This window comes from Anser anser (assembly GCF_964211835.1).
Source record: "Anser anser genome assembly, chromosome: 7".
Classification (NCBI taxonomy): Eukaryota; Metazoa; Chordata; class Aves; order Anseriformes; family Anatidae; genus Anser; species Anser anser.
The window spans coordinates 16631868-16654106 of NC_139727.1; the positions used below are offsets into that span (position 1 = coordinate 16631868).

Below are 22239 nucleotides of genomic sequence, written 5' to 3' on the forward strand. Positions count from 1 at the left end.
GTGGGGACATGGTGGTGAGCCCCGTGGTGGGGTGGGCTCTGCAAGGCCCAGAGCTGGCGGGGTGAGGCTTGACCCATCAAGGACAATGACCAACTTGGGGTCAACCCTATTGAGAGAAGCATGAGGTATTGCCTTAAAACAAAGTGAGCCCGGCTGCAGAAACATCTCCAGGAGGAGGCAGTGGCTGGGAGCAGGTACCGAGCTAAACGCACAGGGGTTAAATCACATCGTTCTTCCCAAGCACAACACGCCCTGGCAGCATCTCTCCTTTCCCCCAAAAAGCCAAAAATTGATAATCATTGAGCCTCGCTTCCTTTGGGATAGGTCTCTGCAGGTGACGCTGGGGACACCTTGGTCACTACTACTGAGGGTGGCAGCATGGTAGGATGGAAAACACCCTGAGATGCTGCTGCTTGGCTCAGAGGAAGAACAAAAAAAGAACTTCTCAGACCTTCTTTTGCAGGGGGACAGGTGGGACATTTTCACCAGCTCCAGGAAAGAGCTTTGCACGTGAGCACACTGCAGCTCCCTCTCAGGTTGTGACTGTCACAAAAACCCCTCTGGATTTGCACCTCCACCTTCCCCCACTGACTAGTTTCCTCCTTCCAGACAGGGGTTACATCTTCGACAAGAGATTCACAGAAGCGTTTGCCATAAAACCACAAGCTGCGCAGCTACTTTTCTATTTCCCTGCACGCTCAAACACTCAGAGCAGGTTGTCAGCAAGGTTTTAGGCGGTTTGCAAACCTCCAAGTGACCCCGGGCTCCACTATAAAGGGACCAGGAGCTTGTCTCTTTGCAAGGAGGTGGCCCTGGCTGCACCCGCTGAGCTTTGAGCTTGAGTGAACTGAGAGCCCGCAAGATAAGCAGGCACTTGCATGAAGCTGCGGGGCACCATGTGCATGGGACGTGGCTGGAGAGGATGCGCTCAGCACACACCACAGGGACATTGCACGCTTCGGATGCCACCAGGGATGGGATTTCTCCGGCTGCCACCGGGCTGTTTGCTACTCGAGCGCTTTCTGCACAAAGCCCTGGGGCTGGCACTGCTCTGAGTTCCCCTTTTTCACCCACCTCCCGTCCATCCCAGGAGGCTTTCCGCAGCACTAGCCTGGCCCAGCTACTAGCGACCTGCCAAATCCTTGCAACCACGTTGAAAATAATTATAATAAAAAAACAAATTACAAGCAAGGTGCGCTTCCAATTCCCCCCCCCGGGAGCCACGGGGATGGGAAGGGATGGGCGCAGCTCCTTGCCCCAGCCGGCCTCCTGGGGGTGCTCGCACTTCTCCTCTCTCCGGCGCAATGAAATTTCCTGCGGGCGCGACTCCGGCGGGCGCGGCGGTGCTGCGCGGTGCTGAGATGGAGCTGGTGACACCGCCGCTGCTGCTGCTGGCCGTGCTCGCCCTGCTGGCTTCCCACGGTAAGCCCCGGCTCCTTCTCCTTTTCCCTCCCAGAGCTGCTGTGCCTTGGGCTAGGGGGCTCGGGGGTCTTTCACTTTCCTGTCCCCACTGCCGGGGTTTTTGGGGTGGGGGGACTGCTGTCGCCTTCAGAGAGCGGTGTTTGGGGCCATGCTGCTTGCGCTGGGGGGAGCTGCTGTTTCCAAAACTCTGCTCGCCCACCGGTTGCTTTTCCTCCTTCGCTTTGGTCAAGCGTGCATTGGAGGAAAAAAACAGCCTGTCTCCCCCTCCGAGCCCCCTTCTGAGTCCCCCGAGCTGCAGCTGGGCTGGGAAAGCTTCCCCAGGGGTGCAGGGGAGGTGATGTGTTCCTCCCATGGCCACTGGCCTCCCCGCGGATGCTCTGCCCCGCCGCCACTGCCCCGCAGCCAGCACGGTTGCACGCACGCACATGGATGAGCTGGGCGGCTTCATGCCCGAGTTGGCGTCTCCGCCTGCCCCGGGACAACAAAAGATTTTTTTCTGGCGTGCCCCCAAAAAGAAACGATGCCCAGCTGTGCAAGGCTGGCCACTTCCTCCGGCCCCGAGCGCCTGCAGAGGTGTGCTTAAAAACAAGGGGCACGGCACGTTTGTTTTTCGCACCTCGGCCGTGGCTTTCCTGCCAGCTGGGGCTTGCAGCGGGGCGATGCTGAGGGCTGCCAACTGCTGGCGGTGCCGATGAGGCACGGCTGGGGGGCACCCGGCTCGGGGACCAGGCAGGAGCTAAGCCAAAGGCATCCCTCCTACCCCCCCGCAAAGCTTGCTTTGCTCCAATTTCCAAAATCTCATCCCAAGCCCAAGCCTGGTGTTGTGACCCCGTCCCTGAGCCAGGGCAGTGTTGTGGCCCACGACAGGTGGCGGCATGTGAGAGAGGCAGTGGTTTGTCACATGCTGCTGCCACCGGGTTTCACTTTGAATTTTTCTGGGAAAGAAAAAATAAAAAGACCAAAACCACACAGGCAATGCACCGGGAGAGGAGCAAAGCAGCTCCGCGGTGCTGCCAGCTGCGGGGCGGACACCAGGTAGCAGGGAGCTCCCCGCTGCCCCCGGGACCGAAAACCATTTGGCTCCATGGGAGATAAGGGCAATTGACACCAGCTTTTCTGCCTGCACCTCCTTTTTTTCTCTCCTTTTTCTTCCCTGCTGTAAGCACTTGTGCTGAGGTGGGCACAGCCCTGTGCTTCTCAGCATGCTGATAACTCTGAAGCGTAATGACGGCACAGTGACGAGGAGTCTTGCAGGATTTCTGTGTGAGGCTGATCGGTACGAAAGCTCCCAGAAGAGGAATTAAGGGCAGGTTCCCTGCTCTGGCAAGCCCAGGGAGTGCCTGTGCAGAGGCTGCATCCTGGCCTGGGGTGGGAACCACATCTGGAAATCCCACTGGAAACTAAGCACACCTGCTTGCAAGAGCAGGGGAATTGACTCAGGACAGGCTTTTTCTCAGCGGCTCAGGATTCGGCATGAAATCCTGCTTTATTTAAGCAGTTCATCAGCAAAGAGATAGCAGTGCTGTGGCATGAGCACTTTGCCTCTCTGCATTTCGCTGTGCCACCCCCGGAGCCGCCCCATCCCGCCGCACGCTTGCGGAGCCGTGGGCCAGCAGGGAGGAGCCGCTCCGGCTCCTGACGCTTTCTGGAAGCTTTCCACCATGCTTGCGAAAATGAAGGGAAATTCGTCATGCCGAAGGCCTTATGCATGTGGTAACCTCTGCCCCCTCCCGGGGATGGGGCTCGGTTACCGTCAGTGTGCTGATTTTCATCCCAGTAGTTCCCAGCATCCCTGGACCACTCGTGCTGGGCATGGACCTACAAAGCAGACCAAGGTGTGGATATTCCCTGGGCAAAAAAAACATACAACCCACGAGCAATCCTCCTGGATTTCCCCCGTCCATGAGGGCAGGGGCTGCAGAGGGCTGCTGGCAGCGGCGTGGGCTCCCCAGATGGAGTCGGTGGGGATGACCGGGACGGCCCCACTTTTGGGGAAAACAAAAGCTGCCGCGGACACTTCCTCCTATAGAGCCCCGGCTTCCCTTCCCCAGGCTCCCGGGGGGCCCCTGCTGTGAATGGGGCACTTCCCGTGGCGGCAGGTAGCAGGACTACGGCGGCGGTGCCCTTTGTGCTCAGCGCACTTGCCTCCGACCCGCGCCAGCTGCTTTCTGCTGGGCGCAGGGCTCGCGGCGGCACGGGACGAGCACGAGGCGTGCAAGGCACGCGGGGCGTTTTCACTTTCGCTCTCTCTGCACGGCTGAAGATGTTCGGGTGGGGTGGAGGCGTCGGGAGCCTCGTCCCAGGCTGGAGGGTGACCTGCGGGGAGGCTCAGCACACCCCGGGGCTTCTCGATATAGCAAGTGAAAAACCTCAAGGCGAAGCAGCAGCGGGGCTGGTGGAACAACAGGATGCTGCCGAGCTGCAAGAACATCTCGTCCTAATGCCCTTTTCTCACAACCAGCCCCGGGAACCTCCTTTTCTTAGTACCATATATAACAAAAAGCAAGGCACAACAACAGAAAGGCCTTTTTGGGCAGCTTCCCAAGGTGATGCTTGCACTTAGCAGCGGTGGGGCCAGAGCACCGGTGTGAAGACGCTTGCCAGGCTTTGCCCTTTTCTCCCCCCAGCACCCCAGCACCCCGGCACGGGCGCAGTAGCAGCGGGGTGCCCCCCTCTGCCTTGCTGCAGCCCTCCCCATGCCCCTGGGGCAGGGAAAGCCCCGCGCGTGCAGGGGAGGGATTTCTCTCCCTGCACGGTTTTCGGTTTCAGGCAGCTCCTCGCCAGCAGTTCCCCCTTCTGCTTAAAAACAAGCAGGGTGGGACCTGCTCCCCGCCTGATCTCAGGGGCACGGCCTCCTCCTATGCCTTTCTCTCTCTTTTTTTTTTTGTTTGTTTTGTTTTCTTCTCTTTTTTTCCTTTTTAACCAGATGTTGACACACACTGGGGGGAAACAGGAGCTGGAGAGCCCTTTGCAACCGGCCCCGAGGTGCTCACATTTCCTCATTTGAGAGCCTTACCCCCATGCCCTGCTTCTCCTCCCACTCTCTTTGCAGAGCCAAAGTGCCCCTCAGCGCAGACCCACACCTCCTGCCTCATACCGTGCTCCCCCTGCCAGCTGTGCAAACCTCTAGCCACATGAAAGACATTGCTTGGGTGCTATTTGAAGCCTCCTGCAGGGCTCGTTTTCAGGGTGCACTTATACTTGTGTCTCTGCCACAATAAGACGTGAAAGGTTTGGGTCATGCTTCCCATCTCTGATTTAGGATCCGGGATGCTCATCAGCATCTCCTGCATCAGGGAGCCAGCAGAGCCTGGTTTGTCCCCCTGCTGGTGACATTAGGGGACCTGATGGCTTCCTGCAAGCCCTGGCCATCCCCACGCCGAAACCCCTGCTCCAATAGTGACCCCGTTATCCTCTCCTGCAGGAGGGACGCTGGCGCTGCTGGTGACGGCGCCCTACGTGCGCTGCGTCTGCCCGGAGGGGCAGAACGTCACCCTGAGCTGCCGGGTGAGCGGGCCCCTGGCCGACCGCCACGACCTGCTCTACAAAACCTGGTACTTCAGCAGCACTGGTGACCAGAGCTGCAGCGAGAAGCAGCACATCCGCAACCTGACCGAGAGGGAGCTGCACCACGAGCCCGGCCGGCACCACGGCACGGCGCCCAATGGCACCGGGAGGTCCCCCCATGGGTGGCAGGGCAGCCACCACGGCGTGGAGTTTGTCCCCAACCACCACGGGGCTTTCCACATCGTGGTGATGAACCTGACGCTGCAGGACAGCGGGAATTACTGCTGCTACGCCATGGAGGTGCGGCGGGAGCATGGCAAGCCCCAGACCCTGCAGGCGGCTCATGGCTTCGTGGAGCTGCAGATCCAGAGAGGTGAGCGGGGGGACGAGGGAGGGGTAATGGGGTGCCAGAGGGGCCTCGGGGTCCCAGAGGGGCATCAGGGCACGGGGCATGAACACCTGGTGGTGGCTTTGCCAGGGCACAGGGACGTGGTGGCACTCAGCCCCACACCACACGGGGAGCAGCAGACGTGGAAGGGTCGAATGATGGCCTGAGAGCGCTGGAACAATCCCTCCCACCCACCTCAAAAAAATAATTCAAGGCGCTGGAAAAGGTTTTGCTGCCTCTGCAGGCAATAAGGAGCCGTGTTACATAGTTTCAGTGATCTTCTTCAACCCCTTTCCGGAGGAGAGGAAAACAAACCCTGCATGAAAGAGGGCCGAGCGGAGAAGCAGCGCGGGCGTAGCTTGGGGCGTGGAGGCTGCAGCTGGCCTCGGAGCTGCTTGGGAGGGTCTGGCTTGCGGGAAGGGCTTGCTCCTGCCAGGGGATGTCATCCCTCAATCTGCAGCGTTAGGAGAGAGATTTGTCTGTCCTCTCGAAAAAAAAAATAAATAAAAGGGAAGTGGGGCGTTGTGCTGCACACCAGCCGCAGGCAAGGTCGGCACAAGATCCCCATCGCTGAACTCCTGCTTTTGGGACGCTCAGGGCCAGTTTGCTTAGCCTTGGTGGGCTCGGGGAAGGTGCTGGGTGCCACCCGAGCCAGCCCCGAGGGCTCACACGCTTTCGTCTTCTCCACAGGCAGAGGAGAGCTTCAAAACTGCACATTTTACACCGCCAACAGCAAAGGTAAAGAAAGAGAAAACCCAAACCTCTCCCCTGGGCGCTGCTCGCCACCCTGGCTTGGGTGCCCCCTAGGGATGGGTGCCCCCTGGTGCTCCAAATCCTCCTGGCCCTCACAGCTGGGTGCTGGGAGGGTGACTTGTGCCTCTGCCGATGCTCTCCTAGCCACCAGCTTTCTCACCAGCACCTCCCACCCCACTATTTAACAAGGCCAGGGGAAACCCAGGCCTTGCTTGAGCACCCAGACGCACGGTGCCGTGTACCCTCTAGCCCCCAGCGCCGTATCTAGACGCTCAACTGTGCCCACACGTGGCTGTGCACACATTTTTTTTCCTGCCTGCTCCGCTTGCTGCCTGCTAGGCAGGCAGATTTTGCTAAAAATCAGTCTGCAATTCGGCCCTAACTCAGCTGGTGGTCATATCTTGCAGATATCACGGCTGCTGCACTTGCGACGGGCGCCTGCATCGTGGGCATCCTCTGCCTGCCCCTCATCTTGATCCTGATTTACAAGCAGAGGCAAGCGGTCAGCAGCAGACGTACGTACTCCGCCGCGTGCTCCCTGTCGCATCTCCCCGACCAAGAGCCCTGGAGACCTTATTTGGGCCGTGCCCTTTTCGCTCTGGCTGAATCCCTTTGGAGAAGTGGGTTGTGCAGCAGCAGCAGTGGGCACGACGCCAGCTGCGAGCAGGAACTGCGCTTTCAACATCTGTCCCTGGCCACGCCGTGCCTGTTTCATCATGGCTGGGGCACTGCTGCTCCCCATCGCATTGCAAAATTCCCCGGGGGGGAAGGCAAAGCCCCAAGGGCTTGTTGCTGGGATGCTGAACAATCTGGGTGTGGGGATGCTGCATGGGTGGGCAGGATGGGTCTCATGGGGTGCACGGGGTGCTAATGCTTTTTGTCTCTGGCAGGTGCCCACGAGCTGGTCCGAATGGAGAGGTGAGCATACTTGTCCCCACACCTGCACTCCAAAAACCAGCCCTGTCCTCCTGCTAAGCCTCCCCCCAGCCCCCCGCGGGGTTGCAGCTGAGGTACCACCAGTTCAAGCAGCCCCGTCATTCCCCGTGCCCCAAAAGTGCCAGGCTAAAATCGGGTCCTGAAATAAAAATGCAAATCACCCGCGGCGGGATGTCACTGATGCAATGCAATCTCGGCTCTCTCTGAGCCTAAAAAAGGGATCTTTTAAGAGATTAGAAAGAAATATTTCAGCAAAAATAGACGCTGAATGGGGCCATTGTCCCACACGGCCAGGTGTTCGCACGCACACAAAGGACCACAGCACTTCATCCCCCTCTTGCTGGAGCCTCAGAGCTGGCTGTTGGTCCTGAGGCAGATTTCGGGGGGATTTGAGCACTGAGAAGCAGGCACATTGAAAGATCAGCTGCAGCCTGCCAAGCCTCACAGAAGAGCGACAAAATGGGTGCCTGTGTCTCGTGGCGAGCCAAAGCAGCCCCACAGCTGCGCCTCTGTGCCCTGACAGAGCATCCTTAGTTAGAAACCCGTCGGGGAGACACCCTCTGTCATCTCACCGTGCGGGAAGGCTTTGCAATACCCAACCCCCCCCTCCCCGAGCATTCCTCATGCCCTCTCCTCTCCCGCAGCAGCAGTGCCCAGGGCATCGAGAACCCCGTCTTCGAGGCGCTCCCCGCGGGCAGCGTGGAGCCCCGGCCCCGGCCCCAGCTCTCCTACCTGGCCAGCCGGCAGCCCTCTGAATCCGGCCGGCACCTGCTGTCCGAGCCCAACACCCCCTTGTCCCCCCCGGGCCCCGGGGACTGCTTCTTCCCCACGCTGGGTGAGTATCTGAGCAGCACTCCCCAGGGAGGCAGCAAGGGGAGCGTGGGGGGCCAGGGAGGATGGATTGCTGTCCTGTTCAATATCTGGTGCAGCTGAGCATCCTGCAAGCTGCTCTGACACCGCTGTCTGCATTCTTTTCCAGACCCTGTTCCTGACTCGCCAAATTCCTTGAAAGCCTAAAGAGTCTGGTGGCAAAAGCGATGGAGGAGGCCAGCGCGCTGTGGTCGCACCAGGAGGGGCCGTGGCCAGGGCGGGCAGCAGCTCCCACCAATCACGGAAAATTAAGAAAAATATCTAATGAACTGAAAAAGACCTCCTCACCTTCCTCTCCCTACTGCCTGGACACCAACCGCTGGTTTCCCTTCGCGCTGTGAGGAAGACCAGGCGGTGAGGACTACGAGTGAACGTTTCCCTGCCTGGCCAGCGGCAGTCCTTATGCACCGGGCAGAACTGATGCCCACGGCAGGGGAGGGGAGGATGCCAAGAAGACTCAAACAACAGCAAAATGCCTTAATAAACGAAGCCAGGTGCAGGAGCCCTGCCTGTTTCTCTTGTGCTGGCTCTGCCCTGTGGATGGATGTGACCTCTCCTGCTTGGGTTTTGACTTTTACTGCCTATTTCCATGGAGAAGAGCACGGAGAGTGCATGGCCATGCACACCCCTTTCTGCGCACGCCCCGTGCCTGGACGGACGCTATTTACTTTTTATTGACAATGAGCATTGTGGTTCTCACCTTTTGCCTAAACCCCAGAGGATGCATAAGAGAAAAGATGGAAGGAAGAGCAGCTCCCGGTCCCGGTGCCCGAGCAGCCGGGAGCTGCATCCCACCAGTGCTGGGATGCTGGGAGGGCACCCTCCTCCTGCATGCCTCCCCCAGCCCTTAATTTATTTCCAGGGCTGCAACCTGTGCAGCACTAACCTGGCCAGCTCTCCTTGGCAGCACATCCTTTCCAGGAGCGTATGGCAAAGTACTTTAACCACGGCGAGACAAAACAGTGTCACCGGCCAACATTTGATAGAGGGTTTCTTTGCAAAACAGGAAGGGGAACGGCTCGCTCCTGCTGGGGGAGTCCTCCTGCCCCGGCTGCCTGTGATTCATTACCAGTGATGATTAAAAAAAAAAAAAAAAAAAAGGATGCTTACGTTTTTTCTTTTCTTTTTCTTTTTTAATATTTTTAAATGCTGTTAAATTGGAAAGGTCATCTTCATGGTGCGGGAGGGTTTTCCAGCTATGCATGTGGCCGTGCCGGCATCGCCCTCACTGTAATCCCAGGGCACCAAAACCAGCCTGCCTCAGGCAGCTCTGGCAAATCCTGCTCCTGCCCAGCTGCACTGATTTCAGGAGGTATTTTTGTCCCTTGGAGCCTGTGGGCTTGCTCACCCTCACTGGGAATGTGGCTGCTGTGGTTTAGCTTGGGCTCTAGCAGCATCCACAGATAAGCTGAGCGCCTCCTCTGCCCTCCTAAGGGGCGAGGAGATAAGGCTTTGTGGTAGAAATGGTTACTCAAAGGGTGATGGTTTTGGTTTTTTTTTCTTTTGCTTCTGTTTTGTTGTAAAGAATAGGGAAAAAATTGCCAATAAACACCGATAAGCATTAGTCATACCAAAATATTGGTAGTCCTGAGCAAAAGCAGCGTGCCCTTGCAGAGCATCCCCGGTGGCAGCAGGCTGAAGATCAACAACCCGTGGCTGGAGGGAACGGCATCGCCTCTGCAGCGGGCATGGTGCAAGGGGATATCGAGGTCTGACCCCCCCAGGAAATCCCCCTAAGGACCGTGCCCTCGGGCCTCCTGCTGGATGGAGAGGACAGGGCTTGGTGCACCAGCACTGTGGCTGCGCACCTGGCTGGACACCTCGCACCCCCTCCCTGTCCTGGATCGCCACGGGTCCTTCAAGTCCTTTCCCAGCTCTGTTTCTTTGGCCTTTCCCAAAGCTTTGTTTTGTGGGATTTGGATTGGTGCTGCTGGAAGCATCAGAGACCCCAGCTACCAGCCTGGGTGAAGCCACAAGGAATGGCACCAGGCCCCGTGCACAGCATCCCTCACTGCACCAGCGATGCTCCCCAGGACGATGGGGACGCTTTTGGAAGGAGCTGGCGGTGCCAGCTGCTGCATTTGCACAAACCTGCTGCTCTCGTTCTAAGGAAAGAGATTTCAACCACGGCACGATGTAAGCAGAAGACACAAAGAGGCGCATGAGCCACCCGGCGGGGAGCAGTGCGGAGATTTGCAAGCCGCGACCTGCGCTGCTTCTTGCAGCACGCTTCCTCAAAATGTAGAGCAGGGCTCTGCAGCCAGAGCGCTGCCAGGAGGTGAGTGAGATGGAGAGATAAGGGGGGAGGTGGAGGCGAGGCAGGGCGGCAGCAGGGTCACACCTCGCCGGGGAGCGACGTGCACTCGCTTCGCGGTTCACACATCTCCCTCGTCCCGCATCCCGAGGCACCTATTCATTGTGTCTAACAAAGACAGTGGGCAGGACAGCCCCCGCTTGCATGTGGGCCTGCTGTAGGTGTTTTCAGCTCATACACACACGAAACAGTTCAGGATTTCTGCTCAAACCACTTCAGAGCAGAGGCAGCGAGATGAATCGCAGCCGTGCCGGAGCGAGCGGGAGGAAAGCGAGGATGCATGCTGAAAGCAAAGGCACGGCGGCTCCGCCACGGGGCAGACAGCAGCTCCCAAAACATCCTGCAGCAACAGCTCTGGCTGCCAGAACGTGCCAAGTATGATCTGGACCCTGAGTCACAACCTGAATCAAGGCGCTTGGGGTTCACATGTGCATCACCAGACCACTACGGCATCCCCGCAGAGCCACATGCTTTGCATCCAGCACCCACCCCAAACTTTCCCGGCACTTCCATCCCCACCTTCCACACTCAGCACCCCAAAGCTCAACTTGCCGGCCCCAAAGCGCGTGTCCTGGTGGCTCACCGACAGGGACGGGTTGCCCTCATCCTCCACAGTGACCAGCAGGCAGTAGGAGCTCTGCCGCTCGCGGTCGGGCGGCGAGGGCCGCGTGGCGATCTCTCCGGTGACGCGGTCCATGCGGAAGGTGAGGTCCTCGTTCCCGCGGGTGATGTAGTAGGACAGGACGCTGTTGAGGCCGGCGTCCCGGTCGGTGGCACGCACCTGGACCACTGCTGTGCCCCCGCCGACGTTCTGCAGGGCGGATGCACACGTAACTCATCACAGCACAGCATAACACATAAAATACATCGTTTGTAATAGTCATAATACAGATTGTTTTTTTTCCAAGCTGCTTTAGGCACCAAACTCCAACCCTACACCCACCAAAGCAGCTCCCCTTGACCTGTGATGAAGCAATTTGGTTGTGTATTAGGCTGTGTATTAGGCACTATCTAGGCTGGCGCATCCTTAAAGAGTGCAGAACCCAAAGGTGAAGGCTGTATAATGCACTCAGAGCACAGCTAATTATTTTTGGATGATCCCATTACGGGGGAAATCAAGAGAGAATTTCTATTCTTCAACCAGCTCCAACCATGTATTAAAGAGATAAGGAAATCCTAGCAGGGCAATAACTTTAATGCCAAGCTATTCATCATGAGCAGCACTCCCATGCTTCCGAGTGTCACCGGCTATTACTTATATTTCATTTTTCACCCTCAAATGGAGAACCCCCGGCCCAGGAATTAAACCGGCAGGAAATAAGTTGTCTTTTCTCATGCTTGATCGTGTTTTATTGCTTAATTATCCAGCTCCCTCGGAGCTGCTTCACCTCCCGGGGCCTCACCTCGCTCACGCTCACGTTGTAGCCGAAGGGGCTCTCGATGACGGGCGGGTTGTCGTTGACATCGAGGATGGTCACCCGCAGGGTGTGCTCCTTCCTCCGTGGGGGCACGCCGCCGTCCGAGGCTTGGATCTGTGGTTGGGGGGGTGCGTACGTGTCATTTTTGGCCACGGTGAAGCCCAAACAAGGCAGGGGGAGTGTGGCAGGGGCTCGGCTCACCCGCAAGGTGTAGCGGTCCAGCAGCTCCCGATCGAGTGGCCGAGCCACCAGCACCTCGCCGTAGGTGTTGTTGGTGGTGCGGATCTCGAATGCCTGCCCAATGTTCCCCGCTGTCAGTGAGAACGTCACCTGGGGGGGAGGAAAAGGGCAAGCGATGGGGAGGAGGGGAAGGAGACCCTACAATAATAAACCCAGAGACACCCTCAGAGCATTTAGATGGTCCAACGTGGGTGGATTCAGGGGTGCGCGGCCACCCTCACAGCAGCCAACCCTGGTCTCACGCTGCCAGGGTGGCACCGAGCTCGTGTCCTGTCCCCTGACAGGGACATGGAGGAGGGGAAGGGGCTGGGAAGGTGCCATGGGGGAGGTGGCACCACCACCCCACCTGCCCATTGCTGCCTGCGTCGGGGTCACGGGCCAGGACCACGGCCACCCGCCGGCCAACTGGGCTGTCCTCCGCCACGCTGACGGCCGAGTCAGAGGTGATGTCAAACTGCGGGCTGTTGTCATTCTCGTCCAGGATCGTGATGGTCACCTGTGGGCACGGCAGGGTGAGGGCAAGACCCTGGCAAACCCTCGGCTATCACGTCTCCATCCCAACCTCCCACCCCAAATTGCTGGCAGCACGAGCAGGAGCCGTGCCACCCGGGAATGGTGCGGATATTTGAATCCAGGAGCTGCAGCTGCAGAGGAGGAGGAGGGAGGAAGAGGCAGGAGAAAGACAGAAAGCACTCAAGCGTTGTGTTTTGCATGCCGGAGGTGACAAGGGAGCGGGCTACCTCGGCCACAATTAGCCGCAGGAAATGCTCTCATCGCCCTGGCAATTAAAGACGCGCAGCGCCATGCACAAACGGGAGAGGAAGAGCCTTTCTGTTCCCGGGGCTCTATTTATGGGTGTCCCCGGCCCCCAGGTGCAGTGGGGCTCAACGCCACGACATCCCGGAGGAAGCCCAGGGCGAGCTGCTGCGGTTATTGTTGGTGCTGAATGGAAACCAGGGAGCTCGGAGCGTGGCAAGTGGGTCCCCTGCTCTCCACCTGCAGGAGGTGCTGCCCTACAGCTCGACATCTGGGACTGATCCTGCCCCCTGAGGTGATGCTGGCGAGATGGATGTGCTTACCTTCTGTCGGAGGGGAAGCAGAGAAAACAAAGAGAAAAAAACAAGTTAGTGGTGGTGAGGAGTCGGGCACATGTCTTCCAGCCCACCGTGGGGCAGGGTGGGCATGTCCCCCTGGGGTTTTAGCCAATTTGTGGGAGGCTGGAGCAGGGCAGTGAGGCCACCAGCACCCATGAGCTTGGGAATGGCTACTGTGGCCTCCTTGCTACCTCCTTCCTCCAGCATCACCTTCATCACCCAGATACGAGGTCTCAAAACATAAGAACAAGCTGCCGGCTTCGAAACCCCCCCGGGGGACCAGGTGCCCCAAACCAGCGCGTTTCTGGTTTCTGTCCGTGCCAGCCCAGCCGCCGGTGCCCGCCTGCGCCCCGTGTGCCGCCTGCTGCGGCGGGGAGATGCAAATCACCCCCGCTCGGCTGCCTTCGAAACTGCCAAATATAACGCTCCCCATCAGCATAAACCGCGGGGAAGTAGTTCGAGGCCCCCCAGATTTGCCTACTTACTTGTTTAGTTTGGTAAGAGATCTGCAAACCCTAGTGTTGTTTTGTGTGTGCGCGTGTGTTCCGAGAAATATGACACTGTGATATACAGAAGATAAAATGCAGTGGCCCGTGCTCATGCAAAAGCAGGGTTTCCCCCAAATTGGGGTTTCCAGACCCTACTGTTTGCCTGCATGGGTTGGAGAAGTGCAGGGTACGGGAGCAGGGTCTGTCAGGACCAGCAGAGCTTGTACAAATGGGCAATGGAAGATACCAATGTGATTGTGGCGTTCTCCAAAACCTGGGTGACAATTGCGCAGAAGAGAAGGAAGACGAAGCCACTCACCACTGTAGAGTCAACCTTCGGCCCCCCGTCATCGGCCACCACCGTCAGGGTGTAGAAGTCCCCCTTCTCCCGGTCCACCTGGCCTTTGACCGTGATCACGCCCTGCCGAGGGCGAAGAGCCACATCCACCACTGGGCTCAGCACCCACGGTGGCCAACCCAACCGAGGAAGACCATGCCGAAGAAGACCACTCACGGTGATGCCGTTGATCTTGAAGAGGGACAGCGCCTGGGTGTTGGTGTTGGGGTCAAACTTGTAGGTGATCTGGTTGAGGTTGTCGATGGAGCGCGCCTGCACGCGGAGCACCTCAGAGCCCAGTGGGATGTTCTCCACAATGACGGCCTCGTAGCTGCTGTTGGAGAACTGCACGGCCTCGTCGAGCTCGTTCAGCAGGCTGACGTACACGCTGCAGAAGCCCTGGTTGTTGGGGGGCGCCTGGTCCGTGGCCGAGACGTTCATCAGGTAGCTGGTTTTGGTCTCGTAGTCCAGGTAGTCGATGGTAGTGATGAGGCCGGTGCTCTCATCGATCTCAAACTTCCCTTCGGCACCCGAAAGGATTTTGTAGCTCACCAGCCCGCCATTCCCTGGAGCAGGAGCACAGTGAATTTGGACCAAGCATCCCATGGGGGCAGAACCACCGAGGCTGAGCCCACCCCATGGGGTTTTTGGCCCCCTCCCTGGCTCCCTACCTGTGTCTCGGTCAGTGGCCCGCACCACTGCCACCGAGGTCCCGATGCCAGCCGTCTCCCGCAGCCCCAGGCGGTTGTACTGCCGCTGGGTGAACACTGGCACCTCGTCGTTGACGTCCTCCACGTAGACAATCACCTGCAAAACCCCCCCAAAAAATGCGGTGGGAGGGCGTGATGAATTCAGAGGAGCACCAAACCTGCACGGCATGAATCACCAGGTCCCCTTCCCCTTCCCGTGAATCCATCCCCTGTAATTCCAGGGAAATTTGGAGGAGCCGTGGTGGCTTGAAGCAGCATGAGCTGGCGGTCCCCGTGGTGCAGAGGGACTCATCCTTCCCTGGCTCAGTATCATATCACTTCGCTTTGGGATCCCCTGCCCCAAACCTCTCCAGCTGGAGGCCCTGCACTGCAGGAGCGCTGCTGGCTTCGTGGGAAACGTGCAGAGTTCACGGCCTGCAGGTCAAGCTCCCTTTTCTCGCATTTCCCCAGGGACAGCCTCGCTCCTTCTGCTTTCCGACTGGTGCCGTGGGCTTGTAGCACTCAGCCAGAGCCCGCCACCAGCTCGGTGGGTCTAAAAATAAATATGGTGTGACCAGAGGGGTGGGATGGTGGATCGAGTTTCGTGGGAACCCCTCCTGGAGGAAGGAAGTCGCTGTTTCGCTGCTCAAGATTATTACAATTAGGCCCTCTCTAATTTAACTAGGTGCTTGGCCCTGTGGTTTCCAGCATGCCGAGGCACTCCGCAGCCCCAGCGCACCCAAGTGTCACAGGAAAATAGAAAAAAAAAAGCCACCCCCACCACCAAAACCCTCTTCTCCACCCACGGAGACTTTCCGTCAGCATTTCCATGCCAGGTCTCTCGAGCTTCCTGCACGCCTGCCTCCACTCGGCGAGGGCTGGAAATTACTGCTGGCTGCTGCAGCATCCCTGGGAGCTGCCGAGAGCACCAACAGCTCCGCCCCGGGCTCCGTACCCGCACGGAGCTCCGCATGGGGCCCTGCTCCGTGTTGTAGGCTTCCACCTCCAGCACGTGGGACGAGTTCTGCTCCCTGTCCAGGGGCCGCAAGCCGCGCATCACCAGCCCGCTGCCGGGGTTGATCCGAAAGTTGTGGTGCTCGTTCCCTGGGGGGGCGAGGAAGCGACAGCGTTGGTGCCCAGTGCGTGCCCCCCTGCTGCCCCAAATGTGCTTTGTGCAGCTCCGAGGTGGCTCCAGGAGCATCCTGTGCAGCCCCACATGGAGCTGGACTTACCCTTGACGATCCTGTACCACACTCTCCCGTTGACGCCCTCGTCTGCGTCTGTGGCTTTCACCTTCGCGAGGAAAGAAAAGCAGGGGGTGAAGCTTGCAGAGCACAACCCAGCAGGGTCAGGATGGGCTCAGGGTGAGCCTGGGGACCTCAGCTGCTGCACAATGGTCCCCTCTGGTGTCCCTGAGCAACACTGCAGTGCTTTGCCCAAGGACACCGATTCCCAAAAAGCATCCAAGCCAAGGAGGTTGCTGCTTGCAAACCATCTGGGCGAGGACGCCCAGGCTGTGGGCACACCAGCTCCCACCCACAGAAAAGCTATTGAGCCAGCCCAAACAGTACAGCTAGGAAAATTTAGGAGAGGGAGACCAAGCTTTGCAGCATTTTGTGCCATTCCCTGCCCCTCTGTGCCCCGAAAAATGCTCCCAGGCCCTGCGGTTTTGGCTGGATGTGGTTTCCTCCTGCGTCACGCAGCAAGCGATGCTCGCCTCCTCTGCTGCAGCATCTTGCTTTCCACCCAGCTCACCCCTGCTGTTTCTCTCATAGTTTCCAATCAGCAATTAAAGGCATTTAGCTGAGCCCTTCGGAACAATTTTTTTTTTTCAATATTTGACTGGGGGAAGCCTGGCTGCTGCCCCCATGAACCTGCCTGCCCCGTGGATGGCAGCGGCATGAGTAGACCCACAGCCCCTGTGGCCAGATGCTGCTCAGCAGCTGGGGTGAGAGCACGGGTGCTGCGGCTCTCTGCCCAAAACCTGCTTCAATAAACGAGCTGTGGGAGCAGGTAAACACGCCTGTGGCTGCACGAAAGTGGCCTTTGGAAGCTGGCAGCCACCGCCGGCTTGGACACAACGCTCCTTTCTGCTGGCAGAGCCTGCAGCAGCCAGCAGTAGCCTGAAGCACTTACAGAAGTCATTGGGAAAAGGGAAAACTGGTTTACTTTCTTCAGGGAGGTTCGTGCTCTCCTCCTGCCCTGGGGTGCTTGTGCTTTGGGACCACCTGTGTGGTGGAAAGCCCCCTTCCTTCTGCCTCCCATCCCGTGGGAGCCAGGACAAAGCTGCCACCTTCCCAGTGCCGGGAGAAGGACTCGAGACAGCAGGAGCCTTCCCAGGCTGGAAGGTAGGTTGGAAGGGGTGCTGGAAGCCCGAGTGAATACCCACATTCATTAAGCATTGGTTGAGCCATTCAGCCCTGCCCGCAGCTCGCTCAAAAGGGAACAAAAAGCAAAGCAAGAGCCCAAATGCTCGTAGCTCTCTTCGCATGCACTCTCCACCCTCCCCGTGGAAATCCCTGCTCTCAGCTCCTTTTGGGAGAAAGATGGGAGGCAGCTGGCCAAGGGACCTCGCAAACGCATAAGTTTTCTCCCCCCCCCCCAAACAATTGGGGCAAATTTCTTATTTTTCTCCCAGCAAAACCCTCCGTGAGGAAGGGCGAGCCACATGCCTGCACGATGCTGCTGGCAGCCGGGATGTCCTCGGGGACGCTGGCTTCGTAGCTGCTCTGCAGGAAGATGGGGCGGTTGTCGTTGACATCCAGCACGGTGACATAGACGGTGGCGGTCCCCGTGCGACGGTTCCCCGTGGGGCCATTGTCTGTAGGTGGGGGAAAAGCAGCAGTGGGGTTCGGTCACCCCCACCTCTTTGCATGGGGGGTGCCCAGCCTTTGGCAGCTCCACCAGTGTTACCCTGGGTGTCTGTTTCACTGCGAAGTAGGGGACAGGCCCCAAGGACAGGTATCGACCCCGTTAACAAGAGGGTTTGCAGTTTAATAGGGCACTTTGTGCTGGAAGGGGCTGCTGGAGGTGAGGGGTCGGGGAGGTGAGCACGGTGCAGCATCCCCGTGGCACCTGCAATGCTGTACGCCCAAAATTTCTGAGCAGGCCACTTATTTCTCCACTCAAAAGGGACACCCAAGCCTTCTGCACACAGGTACATCATTATAAAGCTCTGGGGACGGTGGCCAGGATGCCTCTGGTGCCAGGTCCTCTGCCCATGCCAGGTGGCCGGGGACGAGCTGGCAGGCACTGAGCTGAAGCATGGCTGGGCATTAGGGGCGCGATGCTGCGGTACTGGGGATAAACGGGGAAGGGAAAACCCCAGGGCCAAGGGGTGAAGTGGCTGTCTTCTAAAATCATGGTGGGACCAGGGCACGATAGTGTGCATGGGCTGTGAGGTGCTGACACCAAGCACGGGCGCTTCAGAGGTCGCAGGGACAGGGAGAAACCCTCACCGATGGCCTCCAGAATGAGAGCATACGACGCCACCGTCTCCCTGTCCAGGCTCACGACCGTCCTCACCACCCCATCCCTGAAGCCGACGCTGAATTTGCCATCCTGGTTCCCACCTGCAGCAAGGAACAAGGACTGGGATGTCGTCTTCACCAGGGCAGGGGAAAAAAAACACCCCTGATGCGACACATCTGGGATGCCTCGATTCAAATGCGCATTACTGGATGCCCTCCCAGCAGCATTAAGCATTAATCTTGTAGGGGACGCCCGGGGGCGAAGGCTTGCAAGTAGCAAAGAGCCCCTGGCAGAGCTGGAGCTGGTGCAGCAGAGGGCGATACCGCCCCAGTTTTGGGAACGTGAGACTCGAGCCATCCCATGCTCCTAACCACAGCGTCGCAAAAGCTGGGGCTTTCCCCTAAGCTGTACCCATTCCCCATGCTGGGTGCAGGAGTTTTGAGCCAAAAACATACCCAGACCTTTAGAGAAGATCCCCAAATCCCCCCGAAAGCCAGTCTGGTGAAAATCAGCGGGAGAAAGGCTCTTCATCTGGATGAGCAGAGGGTGACATACCCGTGATGAAGTAGCTGAGCTCGGCGTTGAGCCCGACGTCGGCGTCCGTGCAGTTGAGCCGGACCACCTTGAAATCCCGGGCCACGTCCTCGGGCAGTGACACGTTGTAGACGGCTGGGAAGAAGGTGGGGCTCTCATCATTCACATCCAGCACTGCAAGAGGGAGAGGGGCTGAGCGTCCCCGGGGCTGCAGCCAGCTCCCCAAATCCCATCCCTGCTGCGCTGAGCATCCCAGAGCATCCCTTAGAGGATAACCCATGAATTTCGGGACCTTTGACGGTGAGGGTGCTGGTGGAGCTCTTGGAGGGCGCGCCGGCGTCGCTGGCCACCACCCGCAGGTAGTACTCGGCGATCCTCTCCCGGTCCAGCACAGCGGTGGAGGTGACGAGCCCGCTGGTGCTGTTGATGAGGAAATCCATGCGGGGCATCCCCACCTGCATGCGGTACGTCACCCGCCCGTTGGGGCCCTCGTCCAGGTCGATGGCCACCACCTGGGGGGAGAGGACAGAGGGAAGGGTGAGTGTGGGGGACAAGGAGTGCCATACATAAACCCTAAGCCCTGGAGATGCCAGCTTGAAAAAAAGGGGCCTCGAGGCACCACAGGGAGCAAGGGGTGGGATGCGCCCACCTGGAAGACAGAAGTGCCTGCGGGAAGCCCCTCGGCGATCTCAGCGGCGAAGGGCAGGTTTTGGAAGGTGGGGTCGTTGTCGTTCAGGTCCAGCAGGCTGACGAACACCGTGGCGCTGCTGGTGGCTCGCAGGGGCGGCCGCCCGCCTGCGGGGGAATGGGGCAGGGGGCAAGGTCAGTGCCTCCTGCCCGAGAACAAGGTCCCCACGCAGGGAGAGCTCCCCGGGGGCAGGCAGGACCCTGTCCTCCTGGCAGCACGGATGGGACAGTGCAGTGCCAACATGGGAAGGGGCAGACTTAAGGTTAAACATGACCCCCTGCTCTTCAAAACCAGCTGGAGACATGGAAAGCGCATGCAACAAGCAGCAGCGCTGCCATCCTCCTCCAGAAATTCCCTATATTTTCTGCTCGTGCCCCGCAGCGAGCCTGGGATTCACGTGCCAGGTCCCAAGGACATCTGGCTCTGTCCCTGCCCTCAACACCCGTGCCCTCACGCCCCGGCCAGCTTACAGTCGGTGACCGACACCACGATCCTGCGCATCAGCTCGGCCTCCTGCGGGTTGGGGTTCTCACGGTCCAGCAGCACGCCGGAGGTGCGGATCTTGCCGCTGGTGCTGTTGAGGCTGTAGAACTTGTTGGGGGGGCGGATGCTGTACACCACTGTGCCGTTCTCCCCCAGGTCCGGGTCCACAGCCACCACCTGGAACGAGAAGGAATTATAACCAAGAGGCTGGTGAGGATCCGGGGCTCCCAGGTGGGGGTTCACCGGTGTCTGATAGCATGGCTGAGCTGTGTTTCCGTGACGCCTCGCAGGGACTTTGCGTCCCCAAGCGCTGTATTGAATTTCACCAAAATTGTCTTGCAAGCCCAGCAGGTGCTGGCATGGCAAGGGAGCCATGAGCACGCAGCAGCCGCTGGCTTTTTGCTTTTTAAATAAAGGCAGCTAGAAATAGGCACCCTTCAGAAAAATAAAATAAAGGGGACAAAGAGGCGTGCTAAAGAACTTGTGCTGCTGCAGAGGAAACGCTGGAAGTAATTCACTGGTGGAGTTCCCCTCCACGCCGGATATTTGGTGCTTTGCTGTTCCCTCCGTGATGTTTTAATTACCAGGGACATTTCCATAAAAACAACCTCAAACCCAACTTCATTGCACTTGTAACTTCCCCAGCTCCTGCTGCTCGTCCCAGCTGACTTCCCACCGTATGGATGACAGTAATTAGCTCCCAGCCGCTAATTGGGAAGTCCACACAAGGTGACCACAGCCTCCACAGAGGCTCCCTGCCACCCTTTGGAGACATAGGGAGAGCACGGGGGGACCTGCAGGCTCCCCCAGGAGGGGTTGGGGGCTGCAAGAGACCCCATGGAGACTTGACACCTCCTGCCTCGCCTGCCAGACCTTTTGGTCCCCTCCCCAGCAGTTTTCTCTCGCAGCCTTCCCCGTTACACCGTTTTGTGGATTCTCCTCACTTTCCCCTCATTTATTTTCCGTTTCGTGCCCGTCATTTTTCTCCCGGCGTGATGGAGTGCAAGCCTCGTGCTCTCCTTCTCTTTTATTTCACCAGCGGGATTTGAAAGGCTGTAAATCAATGTCTTTCAGAGAGGTCCTTGAAGGAGGTCGCAGGCGAGGCTAAGAAAAGGAGAACTTGGCCAAAACCCACACAATTGGGGGAAAAAAAATAACCCCAGCAGAGCGGAGAAACAAATGGGATGGGCAGCGAGAAGGAACCTTTAGGACTGACATCTACAAGGCTTGGGGAGGAAACCTGGCCGTGGGAGGGGGAGGAGGAGGAGAAGGAGGAGGCTTTGTCAGCTGCCTCCCCACGCACGTACCGTGGTGACATCCGAGTTGGGGGGGGTCATTTCCACCAGGTTGATGAAGTAGGGCTCGTCCTTCCACGTGGGGTAGTTGTCGTTGATGTCTAGCAGCGTGATGTTCACCTGCAAGGCAGAACTCAGGCTCAGCTGCCACCACATCTGCGCGCGCAATAGGGGTGGTGGTGGTTTATTTTTGTGGTTTTTTTTTTTTTTCTTGTCCTAATTGCAGTTTGTGTTGCACAAAGTCTATTTTTGCCTTTCAGTGAAGGTATCAGGAGAGCATCCTCCCATCTGGAGCCCTGAAAGGGAACACAGCACCCCAGGGTGTGTCCTGCCTCTGGGATGCTCCATGGGGAGCTTCCAGTTTCCAACCCGGATCCTACCCCTCCTAATGGCCCTCAGCACGGTGACAATTGTTTTAGGGAACTCTTTGGCACAAAAGAAATGTTTCTCTGTTCTGTGGAATATCCCTCCTACAACCCAGCCAGGCATTCGGGGAGGAGAAGAACCCAAATGCAATTAAATGCTCCAACATAGGGCCATAGAGATGGGTCCTTGCCTTCTGACCTGATATTTCCAGAGATTTTTAGAGCCCCTTTTGCAAACGAGAGGAACGTCAGCGAGGGGCAAGGCAAAGCCACAGCCAGGACGCTCCAATCTGCTGCACAATGGCCCACACCTCCACCAGACCCTTCCGAGGAGCCCACGAATCAAAGAAGCAGTTGGAAGCCCTTGATCCAGGCAGTATGTGAATAGCAGTCATCAGGCACAACTAAGCGCTCCTGCAGGCTCTCCAACCAAGCATTTTCTCAAGAGGCACTGACAAAGGGAGCCGTGCTGCTGGAGGAACACGCTCCTGCTGCCGCGATCGCGTGGAAAGACGGACATGCAAAGCACTAGAAGGTCAAGTGGCGCTGCGGTACGTGGCTGGCCGGGATGGAGAGCCTCATTTCCAGACCTACACACCCTGGCGAGGCATTCACACCAAGGCTGTGGGCAGCAGGAGAGGCACCAGGCTGTCCTGGGGAAGGTCCTGGGGCCAGCCCACACTCACCATGGCAATGCCCGTCTTCTGGTGGTGCCCCACGCCCCCGTCCACAGCCCGGACGATGAGGATGTATTCGGATTTGGCCTCTCGGTCCAGCAGAGATGTGGTCGTGATCTCCCCTGCAGCCAGAGGGGATGAGAGGGATGGGGGATGTTGTATGGTCACTTCCTACCCGGGGTTTGGGGAACAGCAGCACTGGTAGAAAAGGGGATGTGCCATAATGGAGACGGAAGGGGCCCTGGAAGGGGTTTACAGGCATCGTCCTGT

General features: G+C 58.3%; 2 protein-coding genes across 10 annotated transcripts in view; one reads left to right on the forward strand and one right to left on the reverse strand.

Moving 5' to 3' along the window:
- Positions 1–22239, reverse strand: part of CDH23 (cadherin related 23) — a 132590-nt gene that overhangs the window by 17263 nt on the left and 93088 nt on the right. For all 7 annotated transcript variants that reach the window (XM_083844376.1, XM_083844375.1, XM_083844379.1 and 4 more), the window contains 17 exons: positions 21979–22091; positions 20940–21047; positions 19620–19809; positions 19111–19256; positions 18754–18973; positions 18483–18635; positions 17915–18028; positions 17129–17277; positions 15689–15749; positions 15412–15560; positions 14439–14574; positions 13945–14333; positions 13750–13851; positions 12195–12344; positions 11810–11938; positions 11594–11722; positions 10774–11001 (listed from right to left, as the gene is read on the reverse strand). In XM_083844376.1, coding sequence (XP_083700502.1) covers positions 10774–11001; positions 11594–11722; positions 11810–11938; positions 12195–12344; positions 13750–13851; positions 13945–14333; positions 14439–14574; positions 15412–15560; positions 15689–15749; positions 17129–17277; positions 17915–18028; positions 18483–18635; positions 18754–18973; positions 19111–19256; positions 19620–19809; positions 20940–21047; positions 21979–22091 — 2666 coding nt within the window. The remainder of the gene's footprint in view (positions 1–10773; positions 11002–11593; positions 11723–11809; positions 11939–12194; positions 12345–13749; positions 13852–13944; positions 14334–14438; positions 14575–15411; positions 15561–15688; positions 15750–17128; positions 17278–17914; positions 18029–18482; positions 18636–18753; positions 18974–19110; positions 19257–19619; positions 19810–20939; positions 21048–21978; positions 22092–22239) is intronic.
- On the forward strand, positions 62–11511 carry VSIR (V-set immunoregulatory receptor). 3 transcript variants are annotated; one of them, XM_083844391.1, is made up of 7 exons: positions 67–1422; positions 4847–5302; positions 6008–6055; positions 6478–6585; positions 6961–6988; positions 7651–7841; positions 7986–11511. In XM_083844391.1, the coding sequence occupies exons 1-7, from the start codon at positions 1239–1241 to the stop codon at positions 8021–8023; spliced, it is 1053 nt and encodes a 350-aa protein (XP_083700517.1). In that variant the 5' UTR covers positions 67–1238; the 3' UTR covers positions 8024–11511. The 3 variants fall into 3 exon arrangements, with proteins under 3 accessions (XP_083700519.1, XP_083700517.1, XP_083700518.1); XM_083844392.1 differs by having other exon boundaries at positions 776–1422; positions 7654–7841; XM_083844393.1 differs by lacking the exon at positions 6961–6988 and having other exon boundaries at positions 62–1422; positions 6478–6601.

Excerpts from the sequence above, each read along its gene's own strand:
- VSIR (XM_083844391.1), top strand. The coding sequence starts at position 1,239 with ATGGGCGCAGCTCCTTGCCCCAGCCGGCCTCCTGGGGGTGCTCGCACT. Across the intron at positions 1,423-4,846 it reads CGCCCTGCTGGCTTCCCACG|GAGGGACGCTGGCGCTGCTG; the intron begins GTAAGCCCCGGC and ends CCTCTCCTGCAG. Across the intron at positions 6,056-6,477 it reads TTACACCGCCAACAGCAAAG|ATATCACGGCTGCTGCACTT; the intron begins GTAAAGAAAGAG and ends CATATCTTGCAG.